General features: G+C 35.8%; 1 protein-coding gene across 1 annotated transcript; it reads right to left on the bottom strand.

Moving 5' to 3' along the window:
• Window positions 1-12,561: 12,561 nt before the first annotated feature.
• LOC131856905 (uncharacterized) lies at window positions 12,562-23,576 on the bottom strand. The gene is made up of 3 exons (XM_059208867.1): window positions 23,165-23,576; window positions 16,245-17,471; window positions 12,562-12,629 (listed from the first exon to the last, which is right to left on the bottom strand). The coding sequence occupies exons 1-3, from the start codon at window positions 23,574-23,576 to the stop codon at window positions 12,562-12,564; spliced, it is 1,707 nt and encodes a 568-aa protein (XP_059064850.1).
• Between the last annotated feature and the right edge of the window lie 484 nt (window positions 23,577-24,060).

Genomic DNA, 24,060 nt, shown 5'->3' with positions numbered 1-24,060 from the left:
GGGCATGGTGCTATTGTCCCCCCTCTTTAGGTGGCCCTAAGATAGGTCCATCTGACCCTTCAACCTAGTTTAAGTTTTGAGATTTAATCTCCCCAATGTCATCCTTTGTTGAGATGAATTAATTCTCCTAGGCTAGTATAAAAGGGAGTTAGTCCGCTCATTTTTATATACAAGAATAAGAGAAGATAAACAATTTTAAGAGGAGGACTTCATTATCATTGTCAAGCGTCCAAGTGTTCAATTCTTCAAACATCTCCTTCTTCATGTGTCTTCTTCATTCATCCATTGGAGCCACATTAAAATATTCATTTGAAAGCATGTGTGTTTGTTAGGGTTTTGTCATGTTACATTCCATTTCACGAAACACTTATGATTACATTCAACATGCAAAGAAACCATCATCAACAAATTTCAAATCTACAAGGTATACATTTCCATCATTTACATTAAGCATTTGTAATTACTTTAATTTGAGGTCGATTCCTTAACTAGGGTTTGAATAAGGAAAACCCCTATCCACAACCTTTCTTCCCTTCTTTTCTATGTGTAGGTTGTAGGTGCGCGATTGTAATTGTAGGTTTGGGCTTCATTTTCAGAGATGGAAAAACCCTTTTCGGCGTGTGGATTTTTCAGAGCACGAGGTGCAGCTTCAACCTCGTCCTGATGACTTTTCTCCAAATTTGTAGGGCAGATCCATATCAATCTAAATATCTCAGATCCAAATTTACAACACGATTCTGAATTGGTAGCTCCTTATTTGACCCATTTTGTCATTATTTTCTGCATAGTCAACAAGTCAACATATCTCTTTACAAAAGATGACAAATTGCATTCCAATCCTTGCAATCCACTTCATATTCACATCCTTATTCCCCTTGGATTTGGATCTAGTGGATTCAAGCCCTTCTTTTGAATTTAAAGTATCTCCCAAGTTAAAATCATCCTAGTGGTTTCCTTTCTCTCTCCTAGGTGGGGAACCACTATGATCCAATTTTCCACTTTATATTTTGGTGAACCCATCATCTTCCACTTTAATTCTGATTTTTTATTTATAGATATGAATAATTGTAATTTGAATTTTAAAATTTCATTTCCAAATTTGATCTTTTTGCAAATTTTAGAGGTTAATTTCATAAAAACCCTAATTTTTCATTTTGAGGAAATTAAGCTTGTGAAGTGTGGCATTTTCATTGCTTGATTCAAATCTGATTTATATTTTAAAATTTCCATTCAAATCTATATTTTCATTCTCAAAATTAAGTGGTTAAAAAGAAAAACCCTAATTTTTAAGAATGTCCTATTGGTCTTTGACTGCTAATTTGACCAATTTAAACATCTTGAAATCAACCCTTTTTTTGGATTCTGCAATGAAATCATAATTTTTATAATCCCTAGAAATTTTGAAAAAAGTTAGTAGGACTAGGTACACTTTGCACTCGTCCCTAGCTTTTTCTCCCAAAATTTTTGGAGTCAGAATTGACTATATTTTTCTGCTTAAATCTAGTAAATTGGTGTACTTTATCAAGTTTTACACCTCTTAAGGTTAAAAAAAAATTCAAATTTCAACACTCTTAACTTTTAAATTAATTTTCATAAAAAGGTCCTAATTTTAGATCTTCTTTCCAAATAAATTAAGATTTTAATTAAGCGACTTTCAATGGCAATCAATGCATTAGACTTATTTGCCATTTCATGTATGATTACATCATTGTTAACATATATTTATTACAATCATGTGTTGGATAATGACTTCATTCATTTCATCTTGCTTCTTTTCATTCATAGCACTTGGTCATATTGGGTTGTTAGGATTTCAAAGTCATTTCCTTTTCAAATTGATTTGAAAGCTTTCATGTATTATTTTTGTTGCATTATGGTATTGTTATTAACAAAATGCATTTCATATGTTGATCACCTTAAGGCTTTTGTAGATCCCAATCTTAGAGATCTTAATCCTTGTACCTCTCCTAGGGTATCTTGTGTGAATGAGATGAGAGCTAATGCTTCAACCAATGATCTTTTTAAAAGAGAGAAAGAATTGGAAATCAATATGTGCCCATCTTCTTCTCACACACATACCCTTGAGCAAAGGGGGAAAAATCAAAATATTAACATTCTCACATCTTTGGACCCTCCTTATTCTCCTAGGACCTATCTTCAACTTCAAAATATATGTAGGGAGGATGATGTTATGCATTATATTCATGATATTTCACCTCACATAGAAATAACTAAAAATGAGACTTTAGATGATGGATATTTTCATCCCCAATCTCCTAAAAAGGATAAGCTTGATAAAGGAAAGAAGATTATCCTTCCACATGATATTCCTTCTTCATCTACAAATCCTTTTATTCCCCCTGACACATCAGATTTCAAAGAAATTCATTGTCATATTCACCCAACTACTCATTTGCAACATTCTTATAGTCATGGCTTTCATATAATAACAAAACAAGGTTATAGGACAAGGGCTTGGGAAATTTGAGCAAGGATTTCATGTCCCTATAAACCCTCCCACACAAGATGCTACAATAGGTCTAGGAAACAAGACTCCTCTCTCCATGGAAGAACTCCTTAGGCTCCAAATCTCTAAAAATCATCTCCAAAGGAAACAAATAAAAAGATCCCACAAGAATGATTCTTCTTCAAAATGTCCTTTTTCATCATTTCATCAAACCCATGATCATAATGTTGATGATTGCGTTGATTTTGAAATAATTATTCAAGACGGCATAGATAGTGGCAAAATTAGAATCATGGATAATAATCCTTCTTCTTCTAATAATTATTCTCCTCCATGTCAATAAAATGAATTAAAGCATATTTATCATCTTGAAAGACTAACCACAAGAATATATTGGAGAGTGAAATATGATCTTTCCTCCTAAACAACTGAACAACAATCTTAAGCAAGTGAAAGGTGATGAACATTATATTTTTCAAGATTCATATTCACATTCTCTTGGAAAATGTCATACATTTAAAGTTTTTCTTCAAAAACAATATGATCTTGCATGGATTTGTCTTACAATAGATCTAGCTATATTTCTTGGCAAAAACATAATGCCTTAGCACTTCTTTTCTCTTCATGTTTATCCTCACCCTATGACATAAACAACCAACTTAATTGGGGATCTTTATCATTTGTGGTAGTGTTATTTCAATTCTAAATACATTGAGGTAGCAACATGAAGTTCACTTTCCTTATTCTTTCCATGGATTTGTATCTATCTTTGTACATTGTTCATTATTAGATCTCCTTTCTTCCATAGAGTTATTCTTATGAGAGAATATAATTGTTCCTTGGCTTTCCTCTTTGCTTGAAGAGGACTATCTTTAAGGATTAATCCACTCTTTCTATTGTAGAAATTCTCTTGGAAAGCTTACCTCTTCTAAGGTTTTGGTTATTTATAAGTATGATATGCCCCCTAGCTTGGGATGATCTCTCATGAAGTACATGTTCCTCCTTGAGAGGATTTATTCCATTAAGGAAGGCATATCACTTGAACATAATCACCATTAGAATATTTTTAACACTTCTCCTCGTTCCTCTCACTTGGGGGGCAAGAATTTCACTCCTTTCTCTTTCTTTCTATCTCATTTATTATTATTTCCACTAGGGGATGCATTTTATTACAATGATATGTTCTTATGACTAATCCTTCTTGGGGAATATGTGACACTCTCTCTTCTCTTAGAAGATTACCACTTCTTGAGATGTGAATTGTACATATACTAATATCTTTTCTTACATGTGTTCATGTAAGTACATTGTGCATTTGCTTATGTTTATTCTCTCTCTAGAAGATTGTGTAAGATCCTCTCATTGTACTTGGGGGGAAATGATCTCTCTTTCTCTCCCTTTCTCTAACATCCATTCTTTACTATGTTGAGGATAGTGTGAGTTTAATTGTTTGATGTCATTCCTTGTGTGAGATTGTTGTTGCTTGCTCAAGGGTTCTCTCTAATACAAGAGGTATAAGTCCTTGACTACAACCTCTTTTACACTTGGTAATGTACATCTATAATAAATTTACTCATCCCCATTGGGATATAAGTGAGTCATCCTTTATCAAGAATCCCTTTCACCTAGAAATAGGAGGAAGGATTGAATTCTTGTTCTCTTTTGTGCTTTGTTCTAGAAGATGTTATATTTGTCTAAGACAACTCCTTTTGGAGGTCGATGTCTTTAGAGAAAAAATCTCTTCTCCTCCAAGGATCTCCTCTACACTTACAACAAGATATCTCTTTTCAACTATCTTATCTTCCCCTAAAGAGTATTCCCTCTCTTGCTCAGATTTATGACATTGTTGCATGATGGAAATCTTCTTGGTGTCAAAGGAAGGTATCCTTGTTCTACTTTCCTTAAGATATCAACATTAAACTATGTTGACATCTTAAGGGGGGGCACCTGCACTGCTCCTTTTGTACTATATTTGTCTCGCACATTGTATCTCTTGTACAATGGGTCATTCTCAAAAAGGGTTGTCGCCACTTTTCTCTTGTACAATGGGTCACTCTTAGAATGGGATGTTGCCACTTTTCTCTTGTACATCGAGTCATTCTCAGAATCGGATGTCACCACTTTTCTCTTATACATTGGGATATTCTTGGAACTAGAGGGCCACCTCACTCTTAGAATAGGATGTTGCCACTTTTCTCTTGTACATCGGGTCATTCTTAGAATCATATGTCACCACTTTTCTCTTATACATTGGGATATTCTTGGAACTAGAGGGCCACCTCTTAGATCGAGATGTCACTACTTTTCTCTTATACAATGGGATATTCTCGGAACTAAAGAGAAGCCTCTTAGAGAGAGATTTCACCACTTTTATTTTATATAGTGGAATATTATTAGAATTAGAGGGTAGCCTCTTAGAGAGAGATGTTGCCACATTTCTTTTATAGAGAGAAATCCTCGGAACTAGAGGGTAGTTTCTTAGAGAGAGAAGTCATAAATTTCTTGACATTTTTACTATATATCTTATATAGGTTATAGCATACTCGAGCATAGAATCCTATGAGGTGCTTCAAACCTCACTTGCACATATGTGCACGAGGTTGAGTGGAACTAACAGTGATCTCATCCCCTCCCTTGCATGGATCACCTCGACAAAATCTAGGGGCTAGTTTTCCATGTCCCTTTTTCTCCATGGATCACCTAACTCTAGGGGCGAGATGTCCATGGCTCCTTTTGTTCTCCTTTCTTCTCATGGATCACCAAAGTGTGTATTCATGTTCTCTCTCTTCTTCCTCTCATGAACTCATAGTTTTACTATTGATGGTTCATGGATGATGTTAGATTTTCTCTTTTATGTGATTATTGGTGTTTATGTGATGGCATTTTTCTTTGTGTTTCAATTAGTTGTTTGAGACATTTGAGTATCGAGGTCTCTTTGTTGTGTGTCTTTTATCCTTTACCTTATTTTGTTTGTCTTGTTCTTTTTGTTTTATGTGCTCTTGCATATGTTTGAGTGAATTAAGATCCTAAGATTAGGGGCTTTTTGTTCCTCAAGATTAGTGATGTCTTATACTCCTTGTGCTATTGCTCCACTTTTCTCATCTTCATCTCTTTCTTCTACTTTACTGACAGTATTGGTGTAATCCATACTCCCACTCAAGTGGGGGTAAATGTAGCATTGTAAAATTGTGACCCTTTCAATTTTAACCACATCTTAGGCCCTCACCTATGCGAGTACATCTCTCTACTCGATCAACACCCCTATCTTCTCTATCATTCTGAGTCTCCTCCTCTTCCAACCCTGATATCACCTCAGAACCCTATCTAGGCCCTAAAATGTTAGGACTCGGAGGCAACTGAGAGGGGGGGTGAATTAGTTGTCTATTAATTTGAACCCAAATATAACTTAATCAAACTTAATGGTGGTGGATAGTTTAATAGTTAATAATAGTACTGGTAAAGTTTAATGCATGAAACAAAAAGACAAATAACATCCACAACACATAACACATACTTTTATGTAGGGGAAAAACCACGGTGGGAAACCTTATCCACAGTCAGATGATACTACTGCAAATAGTATGTGTGTACAAATGGGGTTTGCACATGCAGAAAGGCCAACTGCCTAGAACTCACTGCTCAATCACAAAATGAGAGTCACACTGACTATAATTGGATGATTAAATCCAATGATAATGTACTCCTCAAAGTAGCATCTTCATATGATGGATTTAGTATTGGTTAAGCTCTAATTGTCTTCTTCAAAACCTTCCTTTAATCTTCAAATGATGTTTGTGTGAGTAGCTCTACTTATATTCACATATACCTTATTACATTTCTCTTCTACTACAATGTTAATCTCATAAATGAGATCTTACATATAAACCAAAACCTAAGACCAAATGTATAGGTCACCTCACTAAGAATATTACAATTAAATCAATTACAAATGAATCAATATGCGATGCATCATGTCATCTTAATGTATTTACAATAATAACCAATCAATAAATCATCTCCATAACGTGTCGTGCTGATCTGGAATAGATAACGCATGTCAGTCCATAACCTAGACCAATTTGCCGATAACAACAAATATGCAGACTCAATTACATGAATAACCAAATCACCAAAACTAGGTGTCCAAACCATGTCTTTGACATAACCAAGTGATCTCTAGATGATAACAAGTCATCCTTTGTGTCGGTGAACAATATAACCTATCGGTGAACCAAATACCAGTAACTGTGCATAAGTCATTGAACATGTCGGTGAACATAACCAAAGATCTCTAGTGCTGATAAGTGTTGACAAGTGTTGACATCAATGACAAAACTAATGCAACACATCCATAATGTCATGCCCAAACTTTTTGGGCAAAAACACACACAACAAATTTTTTTTGAACACTTAATTATATGCAACCTATGCTTAATTAGATGTGACAACTTAACAGGTTGCTTCATGTGGAGCCTTAAATTATAATAAAATGTTCTTCTAACATGAGCAATGAATAGAACAAACTTATCTAGAAGCCTTAGGTTTCTATAAAACTCCTAGACGACAAAGTTAGGATATTCCTAACATAACAAATTACGATAACTCCTATAATCAAATGGAACAAAATGATTTTTATAAGGACAATAATAAATTCACATCAAATGTCCCTTTTATTGAAGTTGCAAATTATAATTCATAATTAGATCAACTTCTACTAAGTAGGCATTAATATAATTACTTGATTCAGTAATAATTATTTATCTCCTAACAAGTTTCCTCCATCCGTGATAATACATCCTTCCTGTATAACTTGATTAAATCTTGCGTCTATAAATTAATTATAAATGTGATTTTAACGTAATAATATTAATTAATCGAGCAATTGAAATTTGAAGTGTCAAACGTTAAAATGTTAATTGCTTTATTTAGTATAAAATTCCATCTAGGCTAAATGAGTTCGCAAGATCTAGGTCTTGGACTTATTTTTGAAAGTATGTAATTCCACCACAATATCCTCTTCCAAGGAAATTATTATAATCTCACCATTAAATAAAAAAATTAACTCATTTACACAAAATCTCTAAAATAATGGACAAAGATAATATTAATACCCAGTAACCATTAATTGCTTTTAGGAACTAAATAAATTAGTCCTAGCATTAGATTATTAATGCATATACTTTATTTTAGCAATAATTGAAATGTAGTTAACTAATTCGACTAAAGGGTCAATTAATCCTAAAAGATTAAACTCCATAATAATATAAATTTTAACACCACATTTTTAAATATACCCATATGTTTATTTTAAAACATATATATAAAATATAAACACCTAATAAAATAAATAAATCCACAATTTGTCCCATACATTCATATTCTATACTATGTATAAATATATAAATATATATATATATATATATATATATATGTATATTTATCAATATACATATGTTTATATTTATATATATACATATATATCTATTAAACACCTATATATTTATATGTGAGGATATTCTCTTTTTTTTTAAACATACACTATTATCAATATACCCATGAACCCTAATTTTATTATTATAAAAATGCCCTATATTTTTTTTTTAAACCTCAATACTTGCCCTAACCCCCAAATTTTGGGATAGGGCTTTTATAATTTTTTTTTTCTTTTTTTTTCTTTGAGATGTAGGGCCGAACGAAGAAGAATGGTGGCCATGGAGGAGTGGAAGAGCACGGGGGAGGTTTTGGGAAGGTTATATAGGCTATGACCATGGAGTGCTCACCTCCCAGCCTAGGCTTACTAGAAGCCACCCCCGAGCTTGGAGAACCAAGCCCTAGACAGGTTACTGACATGCAAACACAACAAGCAAGGGAAAACATATAGCAAACACTTTCCCAACCAAGGCTACACTTAATCACAAAATGTGATGATTTTACATGGGTGGTAGTAGACCAAATACCCTGAGGAGACTGCAAGAATGGTAGAATATAATGCCACCTCATGACAAACAAAGTTATTTCATAAGATCATTAACCCCTCATTTCTTATGCCCCCCAAGGCATCTATGCCATACTTTCTCCCCTTATGACCCCCAAATGCACAAACCAGGCCATGCAGCAAGGGTCACAAATACACCCCTTGAGCTCGCTCTCATAAAGAGAGTCTCTCAGTCGAGGGCTATCAAACTTCTACCACCCGCAAGACCATCCTACTCTCCCAAGAGTAGAAGGCCTTGGTTACCTCCAATACACAGAAACTGCATACAAGAAAATAAAAGATAGAACACAAAATAATTTCTACAAAGGAAAATACAAGAAACCAACCTCTACATACAAGCAATCTTTTCAACATAAACATGCAATGTAAAAACAAAGAGGTGAACTAACCTTCAATCTGCTCAAAGGTATGCTAGAACTAGTTTGAGGATGAGTAGCCCAAATCCACAAATCTTCCTTCCACACTTAGCCAGAATTTTGAATCCAAAAACCAAACTTTTCAAAATGCATAGTCTCCAAAAATGGAGAGTGTGTGATTACCCACAAAATCTCTCATTTTTGCCTAAGAAGATCTCAATGAGAGTTCTCACAGGTTTCTAAAATTGAAAAAGGAAAAAGTAAGAAAAAGATAAAAAAGGATCTCTTAGCAAAAGGGAAGGTTATCTGACCTAGATGGCACCTTCTAATTTTGAATTTTCGCACATCTTAGAAAACCCACTTTTTGGGATGACTAAACAGTCACATGGGAGTAGACACATGCCTAAAAATACTCCTAACCCATAGGTATACCTTATGGGCTTTAGGAAACACCTTTAAACTACCCCTAGGAGTCCATTTGACCCCTTATAAACCCATCTGAAGTTAATTTTCGCGTCAAACCTAAGTTGACCACTCCAAGGACTCTCTACCCAAGGAAATTTTAGAACCACATTCAAATGTTTGAAAAAGCTATAGTTGAACAACTCCCTCCAAGAGACAAGTCAAAAATCAATATATAAATCAACACATGTGTCAAGTGACACAATAAAATACGTTACAAAATTACACATGAAATTTGTCTCTTGTTGGATTTACACAAATTAATAAATTTAATTTAACACACATGCAACATTTACTTTCACAAATAAAATACGATACATACAGGGTGTTGTCTCTCCAAGTAGACAACCCCTGGCTTTATGAACGTACATAGGTCTAGGTTTGGTTCTCCATAATGTTTCCATGGTCACATGGATAATTTTCCTGTGCATCTCAATTACACATTAGTAATTCCAAATAACCTCATATAATATTAAACACCTGAAAAAGAATACACATCAAACACTCTGCATATAATTTACATTTAAACAACTCAATATATCTTATATCCAAATAAATCCACATAAGGAATTATCATAATTATCATAATTTTGATCCATACATAAGACATGCATCCTATTTCTATCATCATAGTAAAGTCCTGCAAATCCAATAATGACATACATCATCTCAAAGTTATCCTATTCTAGAATCATGTAAAGTTATGTATCTATTACACATCAAAATGTACACCTCAAGGTGAAATGAATTCCATAACTTGGTCCAATTAATTTTCTCACCAATCTATCTGTCTAACATAACCCATCCTATTGAATTATAGCATTTATTAGTAAGGTCAACCATGGTCAACTGAGTTAACCGGAGCTTGATCAGGGAGGGGCTCTACACATAATACCAACAATCTCCCCCTTTAGTATTGATGGCAACACAAGATGCAAAAACCATCTAAGTGCCAAAGGAGAAATGCCAAAAACCAAGAAAACCAATAATCTCCTGTTAGTGAATGGATTTTGCCTTTCCTTAAATTAATGAATTTCCACTCTGTCGCCTTCTTTTAAAGACAAAAGTTCACCATATAGTTGGGTAAGTGTAACATATACTACTTCCCTATGAATTTTTTGATAGGTACAACTCACTTCATAAGTTATTCAAAGATAATCTATTTAATTTTCAATTGGTATGCTTTTAACCAAAAAGCATATAAGGCTACCTACCTCATTCTTACATGAGAGGCTAATGATCTACACATATTTCAAGGAAATTTTTTTTTTTCTTAATGCTTCAATACGAGAAATAAAAGTGGTCGAAACAAAGTTCAGAACACCAGTTTTACAATCCATAAAAATAGATAAGAATGAGGAAATCTCCTTTCAAAACACAAATCTTTCAAACATTCACAGGAATGAATCTTAGAAAAATAATAATATTCTGCACTGGAAAGGTGATCACTATCATTTCATTTAGATCAACACATGCAAAGATATATCACTACCTAGATTCAAAACTCAAAGGTTTCTCTTCCACGCAAAATAGAATGATCCTTATATATATATCTTATGTAACAAAGACACAATCAATACATCTATAAAACATTTTTCAATTCTAGATCTTTAACGTCTGATCACTTCCTTTAGCAAAACAACACTTTTCAAACCAAAAAGAAACTAAATAAAAACTAACAAAATCTTAACCAAAATCTAACCCTTATCCCATCCATCTTAGTCTAATTTATAGTTTTAGAATAGAGGATGTCTCCCTGAAAACCTGACCTCCTCTAAATCAGTTATGAAACTAACATAGTATAATTGGGACAGATGTCCCGAAGTCTTTTGTATAAACATGAAAGATACATAAAAAAAGGGCCTTGATCCACCCGTTATGTTGCTTTCCCATCATCATCTTCTTCTCCACTTTCCTGGGTGTCGTGGGTAGTTGTGAGTTCTTGGATTATGGATTGGTTCGGAACCTTCAAAGCATTGAGTTTCACCTTGGTAACTTCTTTGTTCCATCTGTGCTTAACCATCTTTTCAGCATGCTTTGGTAACTAATCGTTACCAATAAATGTCATAGACTCAATCCGAGCAAGCCACGTTGTATCCTCTGGAGTGAAACTGTCCTTAGCTTTGATTTTCTCCGTGTATATCCTGAAAACTTTTATCGCATCCTACATGTTCAGCCCATAAATCCCTAATTGCCAATCATGGTCAGGATTAACCACCTTGTTGTCATTAACTAAACTGCATTAGAGGTCTTGGAGTTCATACACAAAAGTCTCTACATCAGAGATCACAGATTTGAAGGTGAGCATGTACCACATTATGGTCTTCTTCAGCACAAAGAGTTGGCATTCATCTGTTACCGGCTTGATTGAATGTTCTATCAAAAACTTGGTAGCTCCATATTCTTCTATTTTAGTAAACATAGGCAAGACATTCTCCTATTTGTTTTCCTCTTTCTCCCATGGTGAAACCTAGTTTTGAATCTCCATAATGAGGCTCTGTATCTCATCACATAATTTCTGGGAGTTCATGGTGTACTTTTCTCTATCTTTACTTACTCCTTCAATCCATCTCTTCAATAGCCTCTGCAATGCTTTTAGCTCATTGAGCCGGACTCATTAGCCTTTTATTTTCTAGTGAAGTAGGATCAAAAATATCTATAGCATGGGATATAGGAAGTGTTCCAAAGAAACCGATGTTGTCAATTAATTGAGCAAGGATGCTTATATGCCACTTTAGCTCTCTTTTTTCCTGCCCATCTTTCTCTGACCTGGTGAGCATTTTCTTTGTAGATACCTAGAAGAAATGGTTATTTGAATCTCTACTCATGTTTCCCAGCTCCACCTTAGTGACCTCAAAATATTCTATGCTGACTTCCTTGTCCTCTTCCTTAGGCTTGTATGAAGCAATCTCGACAACCCACTTTCCGGTCCCTTCATCACTATCCAGTCGAGCAGTTGTTTTGAACCTTTTTGGCTTGGGGCCCTTCTCTATATACTTAACAACCATATCTTGAACTGGAATAGTCATGGGAATGGAACTCCATTTTTTTTTCACCGAAGTGCTCAGCCACTTAGGGGTTGCGCTGGAACTAGTTGCTCCTTCGATCATTTTGGAAGGTGGTGTCATAGCTATGGTAACTGCATGGGAATCTAGGGCATTAGGAATGTCACTATCCAAATCTTCAACCTCAAATATCTGAGCTTCTAGGATCTTATCCTTCACCTCCGCATCCTTAGCTTGATCCATCCTTCTCTGAGCAACACTTCGTGACGGGGTATGTCAAGGAGTGGTGAAATCCAAAGTAGGATTAGACTTGTGCCTAACCTGAAGCAACTTTTTATCCTTACCTGCATGAATAGGTATAGAAGCATTATTAGAAAAATGCTTTGGCAAATGCAGAGTAACTTCACTTTTCCTCGCAGAGTTAGACTTGTTGCCTAATTTCATTACATTCTTCCTTTTAATCCATTCTGCGGTTCTCTCCAAAACCCTTTTTGTTTTTAGTTGTATATCATCCTCTTCTTCCTCACTCCAATTGATACAGGACACTTCGGTTTTAGCTTGAGCTAAGTATCCAGGTTCAAATAGTTCTAGATAATCTTCTTCAAGTCCGTTTATGTCAAGCTTTACATGTAATCAAATGACTTGCTCCAAAACCATCCTCATGTTTCCCCTTTTGAACACCTCAAGTTCATCATTACAATCCTCCTAGAAGTCCTCTAATTGTGGAATTCAGAGATACGACATTAGACCAAGACTTCGGGAGAAACCCTTACTGTCAAAACCTTTCCTTTCATGGTACAGGGGAAAATCAAAATTCTTCAGGACTGCTCCAATACACAAAGTGTCTAACATTGAACTGCAAGATAGCATACCTAACTGAATGGGAAAATGACCCTTGCATTTGTCTCTGGGTTGAGCCTTTTTAATCATAGTAGTGAGCTGCCTACATACCTCTACTCAAACAAAACAATCTGCACAAAAATGAGGAAGCTTGAAGGGCTCTTCCTCAAAACCGCCTATCCTTATATAGCAGAAGCGAGTGAACTAGATAAAGAAACTACCAAACCTCTTCACCAATGCCTCTGCATCCTCAGAAATTCTTTTGGTTTTCATATTAATCAATTCGTAGCACAAATCTCCTAGAAAGGCATTGTGTACCCTCCTAAAGTCTTGCAAGGCATTATCCTTTTGCAGCATAGGGTAAAAATCATATACGGGGACCTCTTCCTTAGTGGGTTGTCTAGGTATTCCAACTATCTCCTTAACACATGCCAAACAATATATAAGATACAAAGACATGAAGAAATTTTGTTTAAACTATTTGGCAATAATCAGCTGCTCCCTCATTGAATCAACAATCAGCTCTGCCCAATCAAGGTATTGCTTCCCTTCTAATACTAGCAGCACATAGCAATAAATCCATTCATTGAAACTATAGGCTTCCACAGAGCCTCTAACTCGGTGCAATAGTAACATGACATCATGAATATGAGGCATTATATGATTCTTATTGGGATTCTTAGGCAATCTGGAACCATCACTTTGAGGAACCTTCAACCAATATTTTGCTATGTTATTTCGGTGCCTAGTTCTATCTTTGTTGAACTCGTTGATTAATTGGGCAGGAGAAAAGTTAGAGAACTGGTAGTCAGTTAGCTTGAAAATAGAGGAAATTACTTTGTGGTTAATGGCAAGGAGAGTTTCACCATTGTCTCTCCTGATGGTTTTAGAGGCTGGATCATACCTAGCAATACATTCCCTAACCAATTCTGGGCAAGGGATAGCTAGGGGAAAAGCTATCGCCTCTATGAGACCACTACTCAAAACTTCAACACCAAAAGAACCATCAAATCCCTTGACCACCCTTTCTTTTAAAACTTCAATATTTTCCCCTTTGAGGTTGGTATCACTGACTATGGGTTTGTACATGCAAGACTAAAAACATTCCCGAATAGGTGCAATGTGGACTTCATAATTCATGAATGACAAGCCTTATTTTCCTTCAGTAAACCTTACTACAAGAGAAGAAATGCAAGTAAAAATCACTGGAGAGGACAAGAAATGGACTCACCTTCATAGCTGAGAGAACCTAGACGACTACTAGCAAACAAACCTTCTATCCAAGAAAAATAACACCGCAGCGACGAGGAACAAATTTTCAGAGAATAAATCCTCTCATACCTTATAGCAGGAGCAATAATACGGTCTTATTAACTACAATAATTTCAATCGTCAGTTTAAGTGTATTATTCTTGTGGATTGGACATCGCACGCATGCATCGAATGCATGGCAACATTTTTGATATAACCACCAGTTCCCAAAATGATTACTTGCTTCGAAACTCCAACAATTGATGTCACCCAAGATATGGTTTGCCTTCCTCATACATGGTAATTAATGCACCATCAAATCTTTTAACTCATGCGGCCCACCAAATTTCAACACCCGTGAACATTCTAAACAGACTTTATTAAGGTTCAAGTAGTTCAAGGTGTACATTGCGGCCAAGAGAAAACATTTCTGAAAGGATTAACTATGTCATATGTTGCTGACCATTTGAACTGTGTTGAACATATTTAACATGTCTAAACCTTTTGAACTAGGTTCAAAGAGTTCAATTCCTAGAGTGATGATATAACACATCACCGAATGAGACCAATAAGGAAACGTTGCAAAACACTTTAAAAGAATGTTAGTATGAAAAACCCGCAAGACACTTATGAACCCATGGAACCTAAATGAACCTAATGAACCCGTTCAAAATGATTCAATGTGTTCATGGAGTTCAACCAATTACTAAAACTTGACATTTTTTATTTAAAGAAAATTGATAAACGAACTAAGTCTTGAATCGAGGCATTGCAAGAAATACAAGGTCTCCGAATGAAATTTAATAGGGTGATTTACTCCTGTTATGAAGGATAAATGAAATAGTAACATTGGCTCTGACTAGGGATTGTATTTTTCCAAGGAAAATGCAAAGAACTCTAAATCTCTATTTTCGCAGGGCTAAAATAGATAAGGGAACAAAGGAAGACCTACACCTAAACAGACACGAAACAAAACACCTAAACTACTATATATAGGAAATCCCAACCATTCATAGTTTGTAGAGCTTGAGATCTTGCCCATTGTAAGTATAGGGCATAACTGTTCCATCAGAATAGTTGAGTCTAAAAGCATTTCATTCCACCACTTCACAGATCTTGAATGGGCCTTTCCATAATGAGTCAAATTTGCCATGTGCACCCTTTGGTTCTTTCCTTTTATCCCATAACAGTACTTCATCTCCTTTAAGGAAGCCTCTTGGTCGAGCTCTCATGTCAAAAATCCTCTTCACTCTATTTTGATGCTCCGTAATTCTATCCACCAACATCTCCCTTTCCTCCTCCAACTTCATTAGATACATAACCCTCTTCTCTAGAGCATTCTGAAAAAAAAAATCCTCCACTACTATCTGAAGCTTGGCTGCTGACAATTCCAGGGGTAAAGAAAGTTTTGCACTGATCCCATACACAAGCTCAAAAGGTGCCATTCTGATGGCTCTTTTAGGTGTAATTTTGTTTTCCCATAAAGCTTCATATACCTTCTTATGCCAATTTTGAGTATTTTTGTCAACCAACTTCTTCATAATTACTATCAGGTTCTTGTTGCTTGATTCTGCCAATCCATTACCTTGTGGAAAGTAATCAGAGGAATGTGAGAGGGTAATCTAATGTTCATAGCAAAACATAGTCATTTCTTCAGAGGAAAAATAAGATGCATTATCAACAACAATCTTTTGAGGAACTCCAAAACGGACCAGGATGCAATCTTTGAGAAAGATACATGTGACCTCTGAGTTTGCCTTTTTAGAGGGAATAGCCTCCACCCACTTGGTAAATATAATCAATTTCTGTCAAAATATACATATGCCCAGCACTAGAATGAGGATTTATCGGCCCAATAAAATCAATACCCCACTGTTTGAAAGGTTCATCTATTACCACGGGCCTTAGAGGCAAAGCCAGTAAATGTGGTTTCCCAGAAAAGAGTTGGCATTTTTCACATTCCTTAACATAAATATACGCATCTCGAAACATGCCAAGCCAATAAAAGAAATTCCTTAAAATCTTGAAAGCAGTTACAGAGGATGAGAAATGCCCACCATAGGGTTCATCATGATAAACCTCCAGAAGTTTTTGTTGTTGAGGCTTATCCACACACCTTAAGTATGTTCCATCCAAACCTTTTTTGTATAGGTCATCCTGCCAAATAACATACTTAGCAGCCTTTAACTTAAGATTCCTTTGCTCCTTTGTTGACAAATGACTTGGGCACCTGCCATAAGTCAAATAGTAAGCCACATCTGAAAACCAGGTATCTTGTAATCCAATAAATAGGGTCAATGGTAACTCTTTTCTTGTTTCAATCTCATTTTCTGCTATCAATTTACATAAGCCTTGTCCTTTGACTATCTTTGTAGCATGAATGTCTAGATCATATTCTTGGTTTTTTGTTACCCATGTTGCTCTTTTATTGTGTCCAACCTCTTGCTGAGTTAAAATGCTTTTCACTGCGGAATCTAGAACAAAAACCACAGAGTGAGAGTGCAGAATGTAATACCAAAATTGTTTTACTGCTTTGACCATAGCAAAGGCTTGTTTCTCTGAAAGCGAATACTTAATATCATGCTTCTTGAGTGGAATGCTCATGAACGCCATAGGTGCTTCTATCCTAGATTCATCCATTTGTAACAGTATTCCATACATTGTATGTTCTGAGGCGTAGTAGTATAAAATGAAATCCTTTTTGAAATCTGGATTGATGAGAGTAGGTGCATTTGCAACTGAACCCTTGATTTTTTTAAAAGCTTCTTTGGCTTCTTTAGTCCATTTGAAAGGATACCTTTTGCTCAACAAGCTAATGATATGTTTGGTAGTTTCCACAAATTCGGGCATGAACCATCTTAAGAAATTCACCTGGCTGATGAAAGTCCTTACTCTAGTTTGATTTGAAGGCAAGTTGAGAGGTTGAATTACATTGAGTCTCTCCAGATCAATCTTGACACCTTCTTTTGAAATGATATGCCCCAATAATTTACCCTCAGTTACACAGAAAACTGACTTCTTTGGGTTCAAAGAGATTCCATTCTCACGATAGTGTTGCAGAACTTCCCTCAGATCCTTGAGATGATTCTTCCTTTCTTTAGAAAACACTGTCAAGTCATCTAGGTAAACAACAATAATTCTATCATGAAAATACTTAAAAGAAGAATCCATAGCCCTCTGAAAGGTTGCTCTAGCATTTATTAAACCAAAAGGCATATGATTGTATGCGAATGTTCCCCACAGAGTGATGAAGGTTGTCTTGTGTTGTTCATTCTTTTCAACACTAATCTGATTGTAACTAGAAAAATTGTCTAACATCGACATCATTTCTGACCTAGATACCATCTGCAGAATATGATCCATATTGGGTAAGGCATAGTTGCCCTTAAGACTTGCCTGATTCAAGTTGCAAAAATCTACACAAATCTGAATCTCCCCATTCTTCTTCCTCATGGGCACAATATTGGCTACCCAAGTAGAGTGATGAATTGGATATATGATTCTAGCTTTAAGCATTTTATCTACTTCCTTAAAAATTGTGTCTGCCATCAAGGGATTAAAATTTCTCAATTTCTGTCTGAAAGGAGAAATGCCAGGCTTCAACAGAATTTGATGTTGAAAATGCCCATCCCTAAACTCCTTCAAATCATCATAGGACCAAGCAAAAACATCAATGTATTCCTTCAGTAGCCCACTAAGAATTCATTTTTCCTCAGAGGAGCAACATTTGCCAATTGTTACCACCTTAGGATTAGATTCATCACCCAAATTAATCTTTTCACAACTTCCTTTCCTATCATCCTCAAGAGCTTTCTTGCCTATGAACGCATCATTTCAAGTGAAAAATCTCTCCAAAGTCACTAGCCCTTTCAGAATTTTGTTCACTTTAAGCTGAATGAAATTGTTGTTAGAATTAGCACCCGAATCTGGACTAAATTCCTTACAATTATTTTTAGAACCTTCAAAATATGATTGGGAGAATGAATGAGCACATTCTAGAAAGTCTTTGATCTGAGCATCTATATCAAATACTTGCCAATGGCTTACATTATCAGGTACACTAGGCCTATAAATCATTTCAATCCTATATGAATCATCCTTAAAGTCTAGGTGTGGTAACAAAAGAGAGGCTGAAATGGCCAACGAATCTACCCTAGTGTTTTGGTCCCTTGGTATAGCTTCAATCGAGAAGGCATCAAAAAATTCTATCTCATCCCAAACTCTATTTTTATAATGTCTCAATCTATGGTTTTTAACTGAATAGACATTTCTCACTTGTCTAACAATTAGCTCTGCATCCCCCCTAACTTTGAGCAATTTAATACCTTTAAACTTGGCTTCATTTAATCCTAACAATAATGCCTCATACTCTATAGTATTATTAGTATTCTTAAAATCCAATGTGAAAGAAAAAGGAAAGATGTTACCATTTGGGGAGAGCAAAACTACCCAGACTCCAAAACCAGAATTGGCACAACTTCCATCAAATTCCATATGCCACAATCCGCCATCTTCATCAAATTCTTCTTTAAACTCTTTTTCATCAGGTGCAAGGATGAGATAGTTTCCAAATTCACATTCTTGAAACAGAATCTGAGCCTTAGGATTATCAAAGGTGAAGACTATGTATTTATTTTTTGGTTCAGGTTCAAGTTTGATTTTCTATTTCCTGAGTGGAATGATAGCTTCTGGCCAACCCATCTTAATTTCACCTCCAAGTTCCTTACAAAAAGTTATACTCAAAAGCATCCCATAACTTGCTGGAATATCAGCAACCAGAATAGTCAATTTTACCCTTTTATTGAGACATGCTACTAGCATTGCCTGGAAATCCTTTACCTATCCAATAAGAGGGACCTTCTTTCCATGCATTGAATAACATCTTCCAAATGTCTTAGTAAGAGTTAAACCTAAGGACCTAGCAACAGATGAAGGCATTATGTTATTTGATGCTCCTGAATCTATTATGCAATTTCTAAGCTTTTGACCATTCAGGGGAAGGGATATGTAGAAAGGTTCAGATTTAAGAACCTCAATTTCAAGCCTATCTTCAGCATTATGAAGAGCATAGGGATTAACCATGTCGGTGGAAGGGCATGGGATAGATAGGTTTTTTAGCAGTAAACAAATCACTAAGCCCCACATATTCATGCACTAAGGAGTCTGAAGAAGAATCTCCTTTTACATACTTGACGAGTTTGTCTAGTTCCTTCGCGTTTAGTTTCAAATATTCTGTAGTGGAAAGTTGAATAGTCAAAGCTTTACAAAACTCAATTATGTCAAAGGAGGGGGAAGGAGAAGAACTATTTTTACTTTCAAGATTCCTTTGCAAAATCTTAACCTGAGGGATCTTTGCGTGGGAAGGAAAACCATTACTTATGGGATCTTTACCTTTGTAATTAGCTCCATAAGAGATCACAAAAGGAGAAGGTTGTGAGCTCCATTGATTTCTTGTAAGGATTGCACATGGGGGATCTTCAAGAGTTGCCAAAATATTACCACCTCTTTCTAAATCTGACTCATATTTGAGGTAGAATGATCCAGAGTCGCCAGGTACCTCTTGAATTTTCTCTGCTTTTGAGAACTCACCTAGTTCATCCTTTGTTTTTTTCATTTGAACATGTCTTATCATATCTAGACAAGAAGCTCCATCATGGTCTATAGTGAGGTGAAAAGAGCACATAGCACCCTTCTTAGGAGGAGCCTCTATTTGCAATCTTTGCAGGGCAACAGGCAATTACAAAGATCATCCATAATTATACTAGTTTGAGGTCTTTTTTCTTATATCTTGATAGGGTTGTGGGTAGGAAACTCTAGGTTTCGGTATCTGCCTCTTCAAAGCAATCATATCATTGACTAGCCTTTGAACAACTGGATCAGTTGAAGAGGTAAAAGCTTGGGGTTGCCCTTGATGAATTTGCACATCCTTTCTCCATTTCTCGGTTGTTATTAAGTCATCTTCAAGTTATATAGCTTCATTTTGTGCAGTGTCGAGATCAGCTGGTCTATTTCTTTTGAGGTGGAAACCAACATCGGGAGGCATGGAGTTTATAAAGAAACACTGTTGATTGTCAGCAATTGGTCTTTTAGCCTGGGGAATTTTATGGATAATATTATTATACCTAGTTACATAGTCTCTCATCAGCTCATGAATTTATTTTTTCATTTGTGTGAGTTGAGCTAGTAGTGAGTGTTCATCATCAGTGCTCTTGAACCTTTTCTCAAAAGAGGTTTTCATTGTTTGCCAATTAGTTATGGATCCCACTCGTAGATGACTAAACCAATTCGTTGCCCCTTCAGTAAGAGTTTGAGCAAAAAGCCTAAAAACCAGATCCTCAAATTGTACCACCAGTATCCCAGTAGCTACATTAAAATAATTCAAGTTTTCTTCAACTAAGACTTTTCCATCACCATTAAACCTAGGTATAACATCCCTTGCTCCTTTTGGAAGTGGATTATGAGCTCCGAGGGTAAGGGGTCTGACTGCGGAACCCCATGGTTGGGCCATAATGAAAATAGGGTAGATAGTTACAAGAAGAGGGGCTTGAACTCCGATAAGCCTTAGTGCCTGCCAATGGCTTGAAGAGGAAGGTATAGGAGTGATCCTGGTAGGAGAGGAAGGCCTACTTTTAGCATTTCTTTTGGGAGTGAAATTTGTGGCAAATGGAAACCCTTGCAATTCCTCAAAATAATTATCAATTACTCCCTCTCTCCTTTGTGATCTGGTATAAGGACAAGAATCTAGTGTTGTCACCCCTAAGGTTCCTAAGATCTTTAAGCAAAAACTTTCAACCTTAGTGATGTTCCTGAGTTATGGAAATTTGTCTCAAACAAAGCAAAACTATGGATATTGCTGATTATGAGTTCAATTCTATCATGCCTGTGGCATGCTGGTCTATTGAATGTTTGACTTAATTCTCCCCAATAGAGTCGCCAAAAATTTGTTAGTGAACGGATTCTGCCTTTCCTTAAATTAATGAATTTTCACTTTGTCGCCTTCTTTTAAAGACAAAAGTTCACCATACAGCTAGGTAAGTGTAACATATACTACTTCCCTCTAAATTTTTTGATAGGTACAACACCCTTCGTAAGTTATTCAAGAATAATCTATTTAATTTTCAATTGGTATGCTTTTAACCAAAAAGCACATAAGGCTACCTACTTCATTCTTAGATGAGAGGTTAATGGTCTACACATATGTCAAGGAAAAATAAGTTTTTCTTAATGCTTCAATACAAGAGATAAAAGTGGTCGAAACAAAGTTCAGAACACCAGTTTTACAATTCATAAAAATAGATAAGAAGAAGGAAATCTCCTTTCAAAACACAAATCTTTTAAACATTCACAGAAAGGAATCTCAGAAAAATAATAATATTCTACACTGGAAAGGCAATCACTATCATTTCATTTAGATCAACATATGCAAAGATATATCACTACGCAGATTCAAAACTCAAAGGTTTCTCTTCCTCGCAAAACAGAATGATCCTTATATATATATATATATATATATATATATCTTATGTAACAAAGACACAATCAATACATCTATAAAACCCTTTTCAATTCCAGATCTTTAAAGTCTGATCACTTCCTTCAACAAAACAATGCTTTTCAAACCAAAAAGAAACTAAGTAAAAACTAACAAAATTCTAACCAAAATCTAACCCTTATCCCATCCATCTTAGTCTAATTTATAGTTTTAGAATAGAGGAGGTCTCCCTGAAAACCCGGGCTCCTCTAAATCAGTTATGAAAGTAAGAGAGTATAATTGGGACAAATGTCCTGAAGTCTTTTGCATAAACATGAAAGATACATAAAAATAGGGCATTGATCCACGCATTATGCTACTTTCCCATCATCATCTTCTTCTCCACTTTCCTGGGCATCATGGGCAGTTGTGATTTCTTGGATTATGGATTGGTTCAGAACCTTCATTGCATTAAGTTTCACCTTGGTCTCTTCTTTGTTCCATCTGTGCTTAACCATCTTTTCGGCATGGTTTAGTAATTGATCATTACCGATAAATGTCATAGACTCAATCCAAGAAACTTGCATTATATCCTCAGGAGTGAAACTACCCTTGGCTTTGATTTTCTCCATGTATATCCTAAAATTTTTTATCCCATCTTGTGTGTTCAACTCGCAAATCCCTAACTACCAATCATGGTAGGATTAACCACCTTGTTCTCATTAACTAAACAACATTGGAGGTCTTGGAGTTCATACACAAAAGTCTCTGCATCAGAGATCATAGATTTAAAGATGAGCACCCACCACATTATGGTCTTCTTCAACATGAAGAGTTGGCATTAATCTATTACCAGCTTGATTGAATGTTCTGTCAAAAACTTGATAGCTTCGTATTCTTCTATTTTAGTAACCATAGGCAAGACATTCTCCTATTTGTGTTCCTCTTTCTCCCACGGTGAAACCTGGTTTTGAATCTCCATAATGAGGCTTTGTATCTCATCACATAATTTCTGGGAGTTCATGATGTACTTTTCTTTATCTTTACTTACTCCTTCAATCCATCTTTCAACAGCCTCTGCAATGCTTTTAGCTCATTGAACTTGACTCATTAGCCTTTTATTTTCTAGTGAAGTAGGATCAAAACTCTTTGTGGCATGGGATATAGGAAGTGTTCCAAAGAAACTAATGTTGTCAATGAATTGAGCAAGGATGCTTATATGCCACTTTAGCTCTCTCTTTTTCCGCTCGTCTTTCTCTGACCTGGTGAGCATTTTCTTTGCAGATACCTAGAAGAAATGGTTATCTGAATCTCTACTCATGTTTCCTAGCTCCACCTTAGTGACCTCAAAATATTTTGTGCTGACTTCCTTGGCCTTGTATGAAGCAATCTCGGCAACCCACTTTATGGTCCCCTCATCACTATCCAGTCGAGTAGTTGTTTTGAACCTTTTTGGCTTGGGGCCCTTCTCTGTATACTTAACGACCATATCTTGAATTGGAATAGTCACAGGAATGGAACTCCATTTTTTGTTCACTGAAGTGGTCAGCCATTTAGGGGTTGTGCTGGAACTAGTTGCTCCTTTGATCATTTTGGAAGGTGGCATCATAGATACGATAACCACATGGGAATCTAGGGCATTAGCAACGTCACTGTCTAGATCTTCAACCTTAAATATCCAAGCTTCTAGGATCTTATCCTTCACTTTTGTATCCGTAGCTTGATCCATCCTTCTCTAAGTAGCATTTCATGACCAGGTATGTCGAGTAGTGGAGAAATCCAAAGCTGGATTAGAGTTGTGGCTAACCTGAAGTGGCTTTTTATCCTTACCTACATGAACATGCATAGAAGCATTATTAGAAAAATGCTTTGGTGAATGTAGAGTAACTTCACTTTTCCTCATAGAGTTAGAATTGGCGCCTAATTTCACTACATTCTTCCTTTTAATCCATTCTACGGTTCTCTCCAAAACCCTTTTTGTTTTTAGCTATATATCGTCCTCTTCTTCCTCACTCCAATTGATACAGGACACTTCGGTTTCATCTTGAGCTAAGTATCTAGGTTCAAATAGTTCTAGATAATCTTCTTCAAGTCCATCTATGTCAAGCTTTAACTATAATGGAATGACTTTCTCCAACAGCATCCTCATGTTTCCACTTTTGAACACCTCAATTTCATCACTGCAATCCTCCTAGAAGTCTTCTAATTGTGGA

Source organism: Cryptomeria japonica, chromosome 1, assembly GCF_030272615.1.
Source record: "Cryptomeria japonica chromosome 1, Sugi_1.0, whole genome shotgun sequence".
Taxonomy (NCBI): domain Eukaryota; kingdom Viridiplantae; phylum Streptophyta; class Pinopsida; order Cupressales; family Cupressaceae; genus Cryptomeria; species Cryptomeria japonica.
The sequence above is the reverse complement of the archived record's forward strand: the minus strand, read 5'-3'. Positions and strand labels throughout refer to the sequence as shown.